The 12996-nt window shown below is 39.8% G+C and overlaps 1 protein-coding gene across 1 annotated transcript in view; it reads right to left on the bottom strand.

Moving 5' to 3' along the window:
- KHDRBS2 (KH RNA binding domain containing, signal transduction associated 2) overlaps positions 1 to 9318 on the bottom strand; it is a 689475-nt gene extending 680157 nt beyond the window's left edge. Inside the window, exon 1 of the mRNA XM_019931400.3 lies at positions 8975 to 9318. Coding sequence (XP_019786959.1) covers positions 8975 to 9065 — 91 coding nt within the window. The 5' untranslated portion in view covers positions 9066 to 9318. The remainder of the gene's footprint in view (positions 1 to 8974) is intronic.
- Between the last annotated feature and the right edge of the window lie 3678 nt (positions 9319 to 12996).

Here is a 12996-nt window from a genome sequence, read left to right as displayed (position 1 = left end):
ATAACAAATTGCCATCTGCCTCAGCACATCAAATGACTTTCATCTTCACAGAATTCCTTAAAGGCCCCCTCTTGCACCAGATCTTAGATGGATTAAAAGGCAGCTTCTAGTTTTTGGCTTCTAAGAAGAAAAACAGACTATATGGAGATATGGATGATACTTAATTTAACACTCACATTTACATGCCTAAATATACAGTAAGAACTGTATTCTGTTATGTATTCATGCTACTGTTTTCATTTTATAGTCTTCTTTTATACAATGAGTATATTGCTACATGTAAATCAAATTTCTAAAAATCAAATTCCTTAAATTTCCTAAAGGAAATTATTTTAAAGGAAACAAATTCTCTAGTAACAGATATTTAACTCTCCTAAAAGTTTTTCAAAGCAAGATCTTGGTATTTCCTTAAACCAGTCATATTCTCCAATACTGTTTAGTGTTTCAATGTTTAATGGTTGCTTTTTGAGACTTTCACATTATAGTTAGACATTTACTTAACCTCTGATTTATTACTTAAAAAATCCAAATGGATTAGGCTATCCTCTAATCTGAATCTTTATCTTTCCCATAATATAAGGACAATATTACCTGCCTTTTTGGATATAATGTAAGGACATGACCCACAGTATATGTTCAAGAAAAGTAGCTATTACTCTAGTCATCCCTTTCTTCTCAAAATGTACAGATTTCTTCTCCTTCAGCCTCTACTGAGTTTCCATCACCGAGGCTCTGTCTCCTGAGTTGCATCAGGGTCTATCATTTTCTGACATACAATGAACCTGCTAAAAATAGCTATACTCGAGAGAAAACATGTTCATTCTGCTTTTCTATTAGAAGGTAAAATCTAATCTTCAATGTTTTGAAGGAAATGGACATCAATTGTGCCATTCCTGATAAAAGTGTAATAACACAGACCAATCTGTTTCAAAGTAATTAAATCCTAAAGCCTCATTACCTATAGATAACATTTGTATCAGGCCATGCTGGTGAAATGGGTTCTCAGTTTCTGACCACATGTGAACTCTGCTCAACTCCCAAATTATAAACAAAACTGACACTCCCTCAAGACACAAGAGAGGATCTATGGTTGTTCTTCCTTCCTAGAAGAATTGGGCAAATATAAGCAGTTCTCTTAAAAAAAAAAACATGGAAAGAAAAAGTCTCAGCAAATCACACAAAGGTCTCCAATCCCTCTTTTGGATCCAAGAAAAGAAAAAAAAGTGTTCTCCTGCTCTTTACCATCTCACAACTAAACTCCCTCAGAAACAACAGTCAATGTAAGACACTGAAAATGTAGGCTCCCTTGATAATCCTTAACCCAATTCTGTACTAAGGTAAATTTCGCATTTATAAATGTATTTGCCTTTTATATACTATACTTATTTAAAGACACTGGGGAAGAATTCATCCAATACTTGCATTCAGGAACATATTTAAGAAGTGAATGATGACCACCACGCTGATCTCCTCAAAGTACTTTGCATGTTAATATCTGAACTTCCTGCAAAGCCTGCCTGAAGCAGTGTCTCCCACGGGAGACAGGATGCTGTAACCAGTACACCTGTCTCTGGGTAAGAAAGCCTGGGTTTCAGCTTTATAATTTATTTGCTGTGTGATCTGAGATAAATTAACTTCTCTAATTCTTAATTTTTCTCATTTGTAAAATAGGGTAATGCTAGTAACTATCTCATAGGATTGGCGAGTGGATGCATTGTGGTAGGTGTGTCAGCATCCAGTACACTGCGTGACAAGGAGTATCTCCTCACCAATGCTGACAGAGTGACCACGAGAATGAAGAACTACAATCACAGTGACCTCCTTGGAATCTCTGTGACACCAGCAGTCTGTAAACCCCAGCAGCTCTTACCATGCACTGTTATTTATATCTTATGTATACTGTTAAAAACTAATAAATTAAACATCTGATACCTCTTCATATACCAATAACACATACTGAGGACCGGTGTTACCAACTCACATTCAAGGGCACATGCAATCACATAGTCAAGGATCACTGAGTCCTTGCCCCACAGAACTCATCCCCCAAACTGTAGCTAAACTACAAGTTCATCTATAGTAAAGGACCGAAAACTTTGTCATCCAGGTGTTCTTGAATGTTTATTCTCTCTCTCTACTGCAAAAATTTTTTGGAAGTAGTGCTCCTGAGGGTAAGGTAAGCAATGGAGGATACGCTACAAATGATTTGCTTCCCAAAACAGTTAAAAATATTTGTGCAACAAGATACTTGGCTGTGACCTCTCAACTTTTTGACAAATAAAACATGCGGTTATTTCAGAACTCTCCTCTGGAGAAAATGAAGAAGTCATATAACACGAGTATCTGCTAACATTCCTTTGGGAGATCAGCTATTAACCAGTACTCTATTATTTTTAAAAAATATATATTTCTATATCATACTTATTTTACTGAAATTCACCATTTCTGTAAGAAAAGGATCATATTACAATCTATTAATATATTAAGCCTTACACTGTTTATAGCTTTAAAGAAACCAACTGGTGTCAGGATATAATTCTGATTAAGCTACATTTCTTATAATCTGTATTCAGACAAGAAAAGGGATCAAATCAAATGTTCAAAAAATAAGGACATAGGAAAGGCTGGTGATACTAGAGTCATCTCCAAGGGTTTCTAAAAACCATCTCTAAAACTTCCCTCCTTCTGCAGCTGCCATGAGAACACAGAGCTCCAATCTAGATTGTATACTTAATAGAAACCAAAAATTTTGATCAGATATTGTGTTCATTATCCAGATGGATTTATCCTGGTCATGCTCATTCTTACATAATTAATGAAATATTAATGTACAAGACTGAACCTGCCTTCAAAAGAAAATCTTATAAAGAAATAAATTAAAACACAAATGAATGGAGACTGGATATTATATATAAAATAAACACAGAAGACTTTGCAGAAGGGGGCAGGAAGAAGGCAGGCTGGCTGGGTACCATGTGACTCAGGCAGTGGTTTTGCTAGTTTTTCTTGTGTTTTATATATGCCAAAGTGGCAGCTGGAAAGGTTGGAAACCCAGGAACATTAACAGAAGGAGACCAAAAAAAGGCTCAAGCAAAGCCTGCTCTCTCCGGCCACAGGACTAGAAAGAGGGCAACCTTGCAAGACAGAAAACTTTTAGACAACAAACATCCTTCCCCAGCCAAACAACAGAGAAAACAAAACAAAACCCAAAAACCGGTGTCTCAGGCTCACCCCCACCAAGAAAAATTAAATAGGGAGCCTGGGTGTCCAGCCTCCCTCCACTGTGAAGGGGCACTCCTTCTCTCTGGGGGGAAGGCAGGGGGACTGAATAGGCAACAGCACTTCCGTACCACCAGCAGTGGGGACAGAGGCTACGTGGAGACCCGGATGTCCACCCCCAGGAGCAGGACCAATGCATCCTTCCCCGTCCAAGCCGGGGGTGTCAGAGAATCTTTCACTCCTGCTGGAATTCCTCCCTACCCCTCTCGGTGTCACTAAAGACCACACGGGAACAGCAAAAAGGGGCTCCCTCCCTCCCCTAGGCACCTGGGGAAGCCTGGACTCTCCCTGCCCCAGAAGCATCCAGGCAGGCAGCATCCCCTCCCTCTGCTGGCCTGCTGTCAGAGATGGCCTGCCTATGACAATAGCATTTAAAGGTGTGACATGGTCACACTCTGATCTTGAATGAACCACTCTTGACAGGGTGTGTGTGTTGGGGTGGGGAGGAGAGAGAGGGAGGATGGTGAGCCTTGGTAAGAGAGACAGAAGAGAAAAACCAACAGTGTGTAGTGCTTGTAAACCAAGGGAGAAGCCAAGAAATTGGGAGAAGAACAATAGTGGAAAGTGCAGCCAAGTGCCCTGATGAGAGGTCAGACACATTTTACTGGATTGGGCAATTAGATGATTCTCACTGGAGCCTCTGGTTTCAAGACAATGATGAGGACTGCAGCGAGATGGAGGACCTGTGGAAGGTAAACTGAGAAAGTAAGCAGCTGTATGGACTCATGTCATCAGAAACTTGAAGGAAACAAAGGAGAAAAATTGTCAAGAGAGGTTATTTTTATTACTTTCAGCAAGTGAAACAAGTATTCTATTTTTTTTAAGTGATTCCGATTGAATCATGTTTATAGGCTGCTCCAAGGAAAGCTGGGGATGAAGACGTTGGAACTACTGAAGAAAGGATATAATAGGCCAGACCTGGAGGGGATGATGGGTGCTGGGATTAAGGATGCTGTGAACAAGTCAGCCTTGAACAAAAAAATTAATTTCACCTTCTGGGAATGAAAGGAGTATGGAATTTTTTAAGTGGTAGGAGGCTGAAGAACTTCGGAAGACAGAAATCCACTTCCCTTGAGGAAAAGGAGAATGCAGCCAGCTGCCCAGAGTGATGAACATGTGGCCTGATGAGGAGGCCAAGCAGGTGCAGAATGAGCCTCGAGAGATCCAGGTCCTGGGCTAACCAGGCTCAAGTCAGACACGGGCAAGCGACCACTGATGGAGGGAACACGATATTTTAAAATCTCTCATTGGAATCATCTTTTATAAGATAATCTATTTCATAATTTGGTGTATGAGTTCAAATTTCACTCAGCAGTGATTCAGAGAGTTAAGTCAGTGCTCATTTTATTACAAAATCAAGCTTCAAGTTGAGGTCAAGTCCACAATGCCATTAAAACATTAAGGAAAACCTTAAACACATCATCTTATATTTGTAGAATTTCTGCTTATGTTTTTGTTTTAGTTGTACAAATATTCCTATTTTAAAATACAGCTTACATAGTCACAAACAGCATTTTTTAACATTAAAAGAACTCTGGCTGGTGGATATTCGTTTTGCTGTTTTACAGGTGAAGAAACTGAGAATCAGAAAGGAAATAAATGAAATATCCTTTATTTCACAGTTGGCAGGGGTGTCAACACTCCATCCCAAGTGTTTTGTTTGCTAAAGCAGAATTTCTCCACTATATGATAAATGTGTTTTAACTGCAGATCAAAGATACCTTTAACTTAGTTTTTTTTTGCCAATTTTTATTTTTATTCAAGAAACATAAATAAGGTTATCCCAAATTTATTGGGAGAGAAAAGAGATTACATCAATCAAAGGAAAAGTCACATGAATACTATTTTTTATCAGAAGTTGGTTTTAGAAATTATACCAATACCTTTCTTTAACTTAAGAACTCACCATGTTTTATGGAAAATATTTCAAGGAACACATTCTGAGTTTAAAAATGATCCTTACTGAAAATCTAAATGTAGTTGAATCACTACAAGTCAGCATTTGTGATAAATTATTAATCCATGTTCCTCTCATTCATCCACACCTGCAAACAGGCCAATTCTAGATGGAAGGGCAAGCTTTTCACCAAAATTTGAAAAAAGCACCCAGAGTTTTTTAAAAATCACTTGAACTGTTGGGATATTTGGCAATATTTGACTTCATCATATGATGAGTCAACCAAAACAATGATGAACCTACCAATATTTGTGAATAATTCAGGTTAGGAAATCTTGCCAGCCAGAGAACCCAAAACACTCTCAATTGGACAAGAATTTATTAATCCTCCTAAAGGTATGGAATTGCCATAACTGAATCTATAAATTTGAACAGATCTATGTCTGTCAGCAGACAGGCAGGCTTTACTGCAAACAAGAATATTTCCATGCATATACATTTTTAGCTCCCAAGCCTTGAGAATGGTTCAGTAAATGTAAATCTGTCCCCAGTACCCAAAATAATGTTTATGCTTCAAATTGCATTATAATGCAATAAATGTATTATTAATCATTAAACTAAGAAGGAATGAAAAAAGCTTCCAAAATATTTAGCCACTGATTTTGGTATTCTGAATACACAAACACCACTCCTTTGCACCAGCAGTAGTCCCAGACTTCATTAGAATTACAAAGAAATCTAGTCCAACTCCTCAATTTGAGAGACTGGTTCAGGGAAGGGAAATTTACCAAGATTCAGTTTAGGCAAAAGTGGAATTAAAATCCAGGTATCTGGATTCACAGTTTAGTGCACTTCCCAGCAGTATCACAGATATAAATAACCTCGTCTAATTTCATCTGGCAAGCAAATTCAGAGGCTGAGTGGAACTTCAAGAATCATGCTGAATTTGCTGTTTTATCATACTCCAAAGCACCTTCCATACAAATAGGTAATTAAACAATATTATCATCACAGAAGAAAATTCTTTTAACTGCTCAAACATATTATACTATTCAAACCATATTATTCAAGATTTTTCTAAGTAACAACACAATACATAAAATGTTTGGGCTCTTCCTTTAACTTTCTCAGAATCATTCCTACTGAAAGTACACAGCAGGAACAAGTGAAATAACAAACTACAACAAAAATAACAAAATAACCAACAAACTAGCACTTTTAACCCTATGGCCTTCTATTCTAAGTGAAGTAGTCACAATTGAGCACTGATTTGCATCTACCACCAATCAAAAAATCAAAATAAATCACTGTGAAAGCTCATTGGTTTACATCACTGCCCTTGTATGTATTAGCTTCCAGAAAATCATTCCGAAGAACTGAATCATCTGGATCATTTTTATTACTCACTCAGTCTTGAGATGGTCTGCACAGTGCTGGCTGAAATGTACTTCACTGAGCACCTTCTTTCCAAATGAACATCTGTGTCAGGTTTATTTATAGCCGCTGCCTTCAATCAGTACATTTCCAGGGATGAGAAATAAAATTATCTCAACAACACTCTCCTATAGATATCCGAAACAAGACTTAAGAATCTAGGCAGATGGCCTTTGAAAAGATAATGACAGATCTATAATGTAAAATGTATGTTAAGGTTTATTAGAGATTCAAAAGGACACTCTTCAATAAGCACACATAAAGAGCCTCAGGTACAATTAGAGAATTTAAGTCTTGTGTCTCTTTTGGCCTATCTCTTTATATACTCAAGATTATTATCATCACCTCCTCCATCCTCTTTTCCTCATTATGTTTCCTCTGAAATTTGGACACCTCTCTCTGTTTCTTACTTAGATGTTTTTCTCTCTATTTAGGAGCTTTTTCCTCCTAATTCTTCACAAAAGCAGAACATGCTTCCCCCTACTGGGAAAAAATTAAATTACAAAGTACATAGGAACATGTTCCTAAGTATCAAGAAACGAAGTTCCTGAGAAAAATAAAATGTTAAGGAACCAGGTGCACAGCCTTCTCTGACTGTTTTATCAGCGGCAGAAATACTTGCACTCTCTATTTAGGGCTCCTCACACGCATTGCTGTAGTTTGGCAGTTTTCAGTACACTAACTCTCATTAATGACTGATGAATTAATCAAGTCTGCTGTCCCCAAAAGAAGTCCAATTAGCAGGTCTGAGAAAATGATCAATTTGTAACTTTTTTCCATTTTAAAGTATTATCAGCTAAATGAAGACACTTCTGGAAAATATATTGAAGTAAATGATTTAAGAAGACTTTTAACTGCATTTTTAATCATTTTGAACAATCTTAATCATTTACCCATTAATTTACAATATTTCTATTATTTTTATGTAGTTATCTTTATTTTTTAATAGAGTAGAGGGAGAGTTTAATTTTTTAATTGACTTTCATTTTCAACTTTAGGTTCTATTTATTTTTTTTCATACAGTAACCAAGAAAGTAGTAAGCATGATTGCATTTTCTGTCCTAAATCCTCCATAAAACCAAACTTGTTCCTTGAAAAACAGTTTAGTTGTTTCACACATTCAATATTTCGATTATAAAGCTTTTCTTAATTACTTAGTATACAAAATAGAAAAAACACCTGACACTTTATTGTTGTAAATAATAATCCATCAACAAAACATTTAACTAAACCTAATGACTATTTGACTCATACATGGAGGATTAGAATTTTTCCTTCTATGTACAACTAAATCTTGAAAAAGAAAACATTTCCTTTAATGCTTAAGGGCTGAGGAAGAGAAAGTTTTAACTTTTAGTTTTACCATAGGTAAGTTCATAAGAACCTAAGCTACAAAACTGCACTGTAGTCAATTTGATGATGAAGCAGTTTATTATTAATGAGGCATTCATCAAGAAAAAAAAATCTGGAGTTGTTTTTAAAAAGACAGGTGTAGACTGCTACAGATATCTTGAGTACCTTTAGCAGTTAGACGGCATTATTTCAAGATAAATGAAGTAATTTGGTTAATACTTCTGTCATACAAAAGTTCATGTTCGTGTGTGTGTGTGTGTGTGTGTGTGTGTGTGTGTGTTTAAACGACCTTTCAAAAGAACGCAAAAGACGACATTTCTGTTCCTCTGGGAATGAAATCTCTTTTAACATTACAGGTACACAAAAGAAAATGCACACTTGGTAAAACAGTTGATCAGTTGTGGAGCGTTCCCAGAGATCAGCATCTCCCAGAGCACGCAATCATCACACTTCAAATAAACTGATAAGCACTTTAACCTCTTCCACGTTCACAAACATTGAAGAACACGCAGAATTTAATCTAGGTTAATTCTGACTTTCCATAGGAAAGACTGTAATTAGACTAAAGAACATCAAAATCGCTTCCCAAGCAGAAGAGAAAAGAAAGAAAGAAAGGAAGGAAGGAAGGAAGGAAGACTGATTTGTAGCTAAGAAGCTGTTAAAACACTACATTGATCACCATTCACTCGAAATTGATTTCCCTTCCCTCTGCGGAGTGAAAATATCCCCGTGGACCGCGTAGCTCCTCACTTCTCTCCATCAACGATCCTAACAGGGCACGTCTCCACCGCCACAGAGCTCGCAGCTCCGGGCTCCCCAGATTCAGCTGCGGAGGGAGGGAGGGAGGGAGCATCCGCCGCCCGAGGACCTGCTCTGTCCGCAGCTCTGGGTCGAGCACCTTAGGGGACAGTCTCCGCGAAGGAGACGGGCGTCCTCCCCAACTCCGCTCCCCGAACCCCGCCGCGGTGACAGGGGCCAGCTGTCTGTTTCCACCTGGGGAGCAAGTCCTACCTTCGGCTAGCAGGCGCGAGGCGTGCACAAAAGATGGATCCAGGCTATCTTTTTCTGCCATCAGCTCAGGCAAGTATTTCTCCTCTTTCATAGCGCGGACTTCGGACCGACCCCGGCCAGGCGCAGGGCTCCGCGCGCTCGGACGTAGGTCTCCGGCACCCTGCTCGCCCGCCTCCCGCCTCCCGCCTCCCGCTTCCCGCCTCCGCTTCCCGCCTCCCGCCGCCGCGGCCCGGGGTCTGGCGCCCTCTCCGGTCCCGCGCCGCGCCCGCCCCCGCCGTCGGGCTACGCGGCCCCGCGCCTCCCGACCCGTCCTGCCTCAGTCCCTCGCTCGCGCCCAGCCCGGCTCGTACCAGCAGCCTGAACAGGAGAGGAGGGCACAGGGCGCGTCCCGCCTCCGCCCAACGCTGATTGGAGAGGGTGTCGCGAGAGGCGGGGTCCCGCGAGGCCGCGGGCCCTTACTGGACCTCGCCGCAAGTCGGGTCGCCTGAGTGGCAGGACGCGGCAGGAGAGGGGAGGGCAGCGCGGAAGGTGCAAGCGCTTTCTTCTCGCAGCCAGAGCCCGCCCTGGTTATTAGGCATGCCCAGTTGTGTGGAGCCCTCCTTACTGCTGAGGTGCCGAGAGAGAGCGGGAAAAGCACCGGTTGAACAGAGAAGCTGGGGTCCATGACGGGACGGCAGATGGTGATGAGGAGTGCGCGCGGAGGGAATGGGAGAGCACTCGGGAAAGCCTCGGGAAGGTAGATGGGGCTTTACCTGCGTCGCTAAGGCACAGGTGCTCCTCTCCGTCCTGCAGCTCTTACGCACTCCAGTGTGCAGGAATCAGCTGTGCACCCGGCCTGGAAATATGAAGACTGCATGTGATCGGCGGCTGGTATTTCCAATGAGCCTGACCTACATCGCAGAGACGCAGTAGAATGTTCATTGATAAACAAATAAAGCGGCTCCCGAGCTATATTCTTGCACAGCAACACGCCTCCCCTGTGCAATCATTGGAGTATTGACATAGTTCTGGTTGTCCTCCATCCATGCCTCCTCCCCCAATCCCTATCTAAGGAAGGGATTCTGGGAGGTGGCTGAATTTTAAAACTAAAAAGCAACATAATCAGTAAGTTTGTGAAGGAATTAGGAAAATATGTGGAAGAAGGAAGAGACTAGGAAACAGGTAACTACGGTTGCTCCAATCTCCCCCTTTCTCCTTTATTTAGTTTTTTTTTAACATCTTTATTGGAGTATAATTGCTTTACAATGGTGTGTTAGTTTCTGCTTTATAACAAAGTGAATCAGTTATACATATACATATGTTCCCATATCTCTTCCCTCTTGCGTCTCCCTCCCTCCCATCCTCCCTATCCCACCCCTCTAGGTGGTCAAAAACCACCTAGCTGATCTCCCTGTGCTATGCGGCTGCTTCGCACTAGCTATCTATTTTACGTTTGGTATTGTATATATGTCCATGCCACCCTCTCACTTTGTCACAGCTTATCCTTCCCCCTTCCCATATCGTGAAGTCCATGCTCTAGTATAGTAGGTCTGTCTTTATTCCCGTCTTACCCCTAGGTTGTTCATGACCTTCTTTTTTTTTTTTTCCTTAGATTCCATATATATGTGTTAGCATATGGTATTTGTTTTTCTCTTTCTGACTTACTTCACTCTGTATGACAGTCTCTAGGTCCATCCACCTCACTACAAATAACTCAATTTCATTTCATTTTATGGCTGAGTAATATTCCATTGTATATATGTGCCACATTTTCTTTACCCATTCATCTGTGGATGAACACTTAGGTTGCTTCCATGTCCCAGCTAATGTAAATACAGCTGCAATGAACATTTTGGTGCATGACTCTTTTTGAATTATGGTTTTCTCAGGGTATATGCCTAGTAGTGGGATTTCTGGGTAATATGGTAGTTCTATTTTTAGTTTTTTAAGGAACCTCCATACTGTTCTCCATAGTGGCTCTATCAATTTACATTCCCACCAACACTGCAAGCATGCTCCCTTAGCTCCACACCATCTCCAGCATTTATTGCTTCTAGATTTTTTGATGATGGCCATTCTGACTGGTGGGAGATGATACCTCATTGTAGCTTTGATTTGCATTTCTCTAATGATTAATGATGTTGAGCATTCTTTCATGTGTTTGTTGGCAATCTGTATATCTTCTTGGGAGAAATGTCTATTTAGGTCCTCTGCCCATTTCTGGATTGGGTTGTTTCTTTTTTTGTTATTGAGCTGCATGAGCTGCTTGTAAATTTTGGAGATTAATCCTTTGTCAGTTGCTTCATTTGCAAATATTTTCTCCCATTCTGAGGGTTGTCTTTTTGTCTTGTTTATGGTTTCCTTTGCTGTGCAAAAGCTTTGAAGTTTCATTAGGTCCCATTTGTTTATTTTTGTTTTTATTTCCATTTCTCAAGGAGGTGGGTCAAAAAGGATCTTGCTGTGATTTATGTCATAGATTGTTCTGCCTATGTTTTCCTCCAAGAGTTTGATAGTTTCTGACCTTACACTTAGGTCTTTAATCCATTTTGAGTTTATTTTTGTGTATGGTGTTAGGGAGTGTTCTAATTTCATACTTTTACATGTACCTGTCTTGTTTTCCCAGCACCACTTATTGAAGAGGCTGTCTTTTCTCCACTGTATATTCTTCCTTCCTTTATCAAAGATAAGGTAACCATATGTGTGTGGGTTTATCTCTGGGCTTTCTATCCTGTTCCATTGATCTGTATATTTGTTTTTCTGCCAGTACCATACTGTCTTCATGATGGTAGCTTTGTAGTATATTCTGAAGCCAGGGAGCCTGATTCCTCCAGCTCCACTTTTCGTTCTCAAGATTGCTTTGGCTATTAGGGGTCTTTTGTGTTTCCATACAAATTGTGAAGTTTTTTGTTCTAGTTCTGTGAAAAATGCAAGTGGTAGTTTGATAGGGATTGCATTGAATCTGTAGATTGCTTTGAGTACTATAGTCATTTTCACAATGTTGATTCTTCCAGTCCAAGAATATCGTATATCTCTCCATCTCTTTGTGTCATCTTTAATTTCTTTCATCAGTGTCTTATAATTTTCTGCACACAGGTCTTTTGTCTCCTTAGGTAGGTTTATTCCTAGATATTTTATTCTTTTTGTTGCAGTGTAAATGACAGTGTTTTCTTAATTTCACTTTCAGATTTTTCATCATTAGTGTATAAATATGCCAGAGATTTTTGTGTATTAATTTTGTATCCTGCTACTTTACCAAATTCATTGATTAGCTCTAGTAGTTTGCTGGTAGCATCCTTAGGATTCTTTATCTATAGTATCATGTCATCTGCAAACAGTGACAGCTTTACTTCTTCTTTTCCGATTTGGATTCCTTTTATTCCTTTTTCTTCTCTGATTGCTGTGGTTAAACTTCCAAAACTATGTTGAATAATAGTAGTGAGAGTGGGCAACCTTGTCTTGTTCCTGATCTTAGTGGAAATGGCTTCAGGTTTTCACCATTGAGGACGATGTTGTCTGTGGTTTTGTCATATATGGCCTTTATTATGTTGAGGAACGTTCCCTCTATGCCTACTTTCTGCAGGGTTTTTATCATAAGCCAGTGTTGAATTTTGTTGAAAGCTTTCTCTGCATCTATTGAGATGGTCATATGGTTTTTCTCCTTCAATTTGTTAATATGGTGTATCACATTGATTGATTTGCGTATATTGAAGAATCCTTGCGTTCATGGCATAAACCCCACTTGATCATGGTGTATGATCCTTTTAATGTGCTGTTGGATTCTCTTTGCTAGTATTTTGTTGAGGATTTTTGTATCTATGTTCATCAGTGATATTGGCTTGTAGTTTTCTTTCTTTGTGACATCTTTGTCTGGTTTTGGTATCAGAGTGATGGTGGCCTCGTTGAATGAGCTTGGGAGTGTTCCTCCCTGTGCTATATTTTGGAAGAGTTTGAGAAGGATAGGTGTTAGCTCTTCTCTAAATGTTTGATAGAATTTGCCTGTGAAGCCATCTGGTCCTGGGCTTTTGTTTGTTGGAAGATTTTTA

The sequence above is a fragment of the Tursiops truncatus genome, chromosome 10 (assembly GCF_011762595.2).
Source record: "Tursiops truncatus isolate mTurTru1 chromosome 10, mTurTru1.mat.Y, whole genome shotgun sequence".
NCBI lineage: Eukaryota > Metazoa > Chordata > Mammalia > Artiodactyla > Delphinidae > Tursiops > Tursiops truncatus.
Note: the sequence above shows the minus strand (reverse complement) of the source record. Positions and strands in the feature narration are given on the sequence as shown.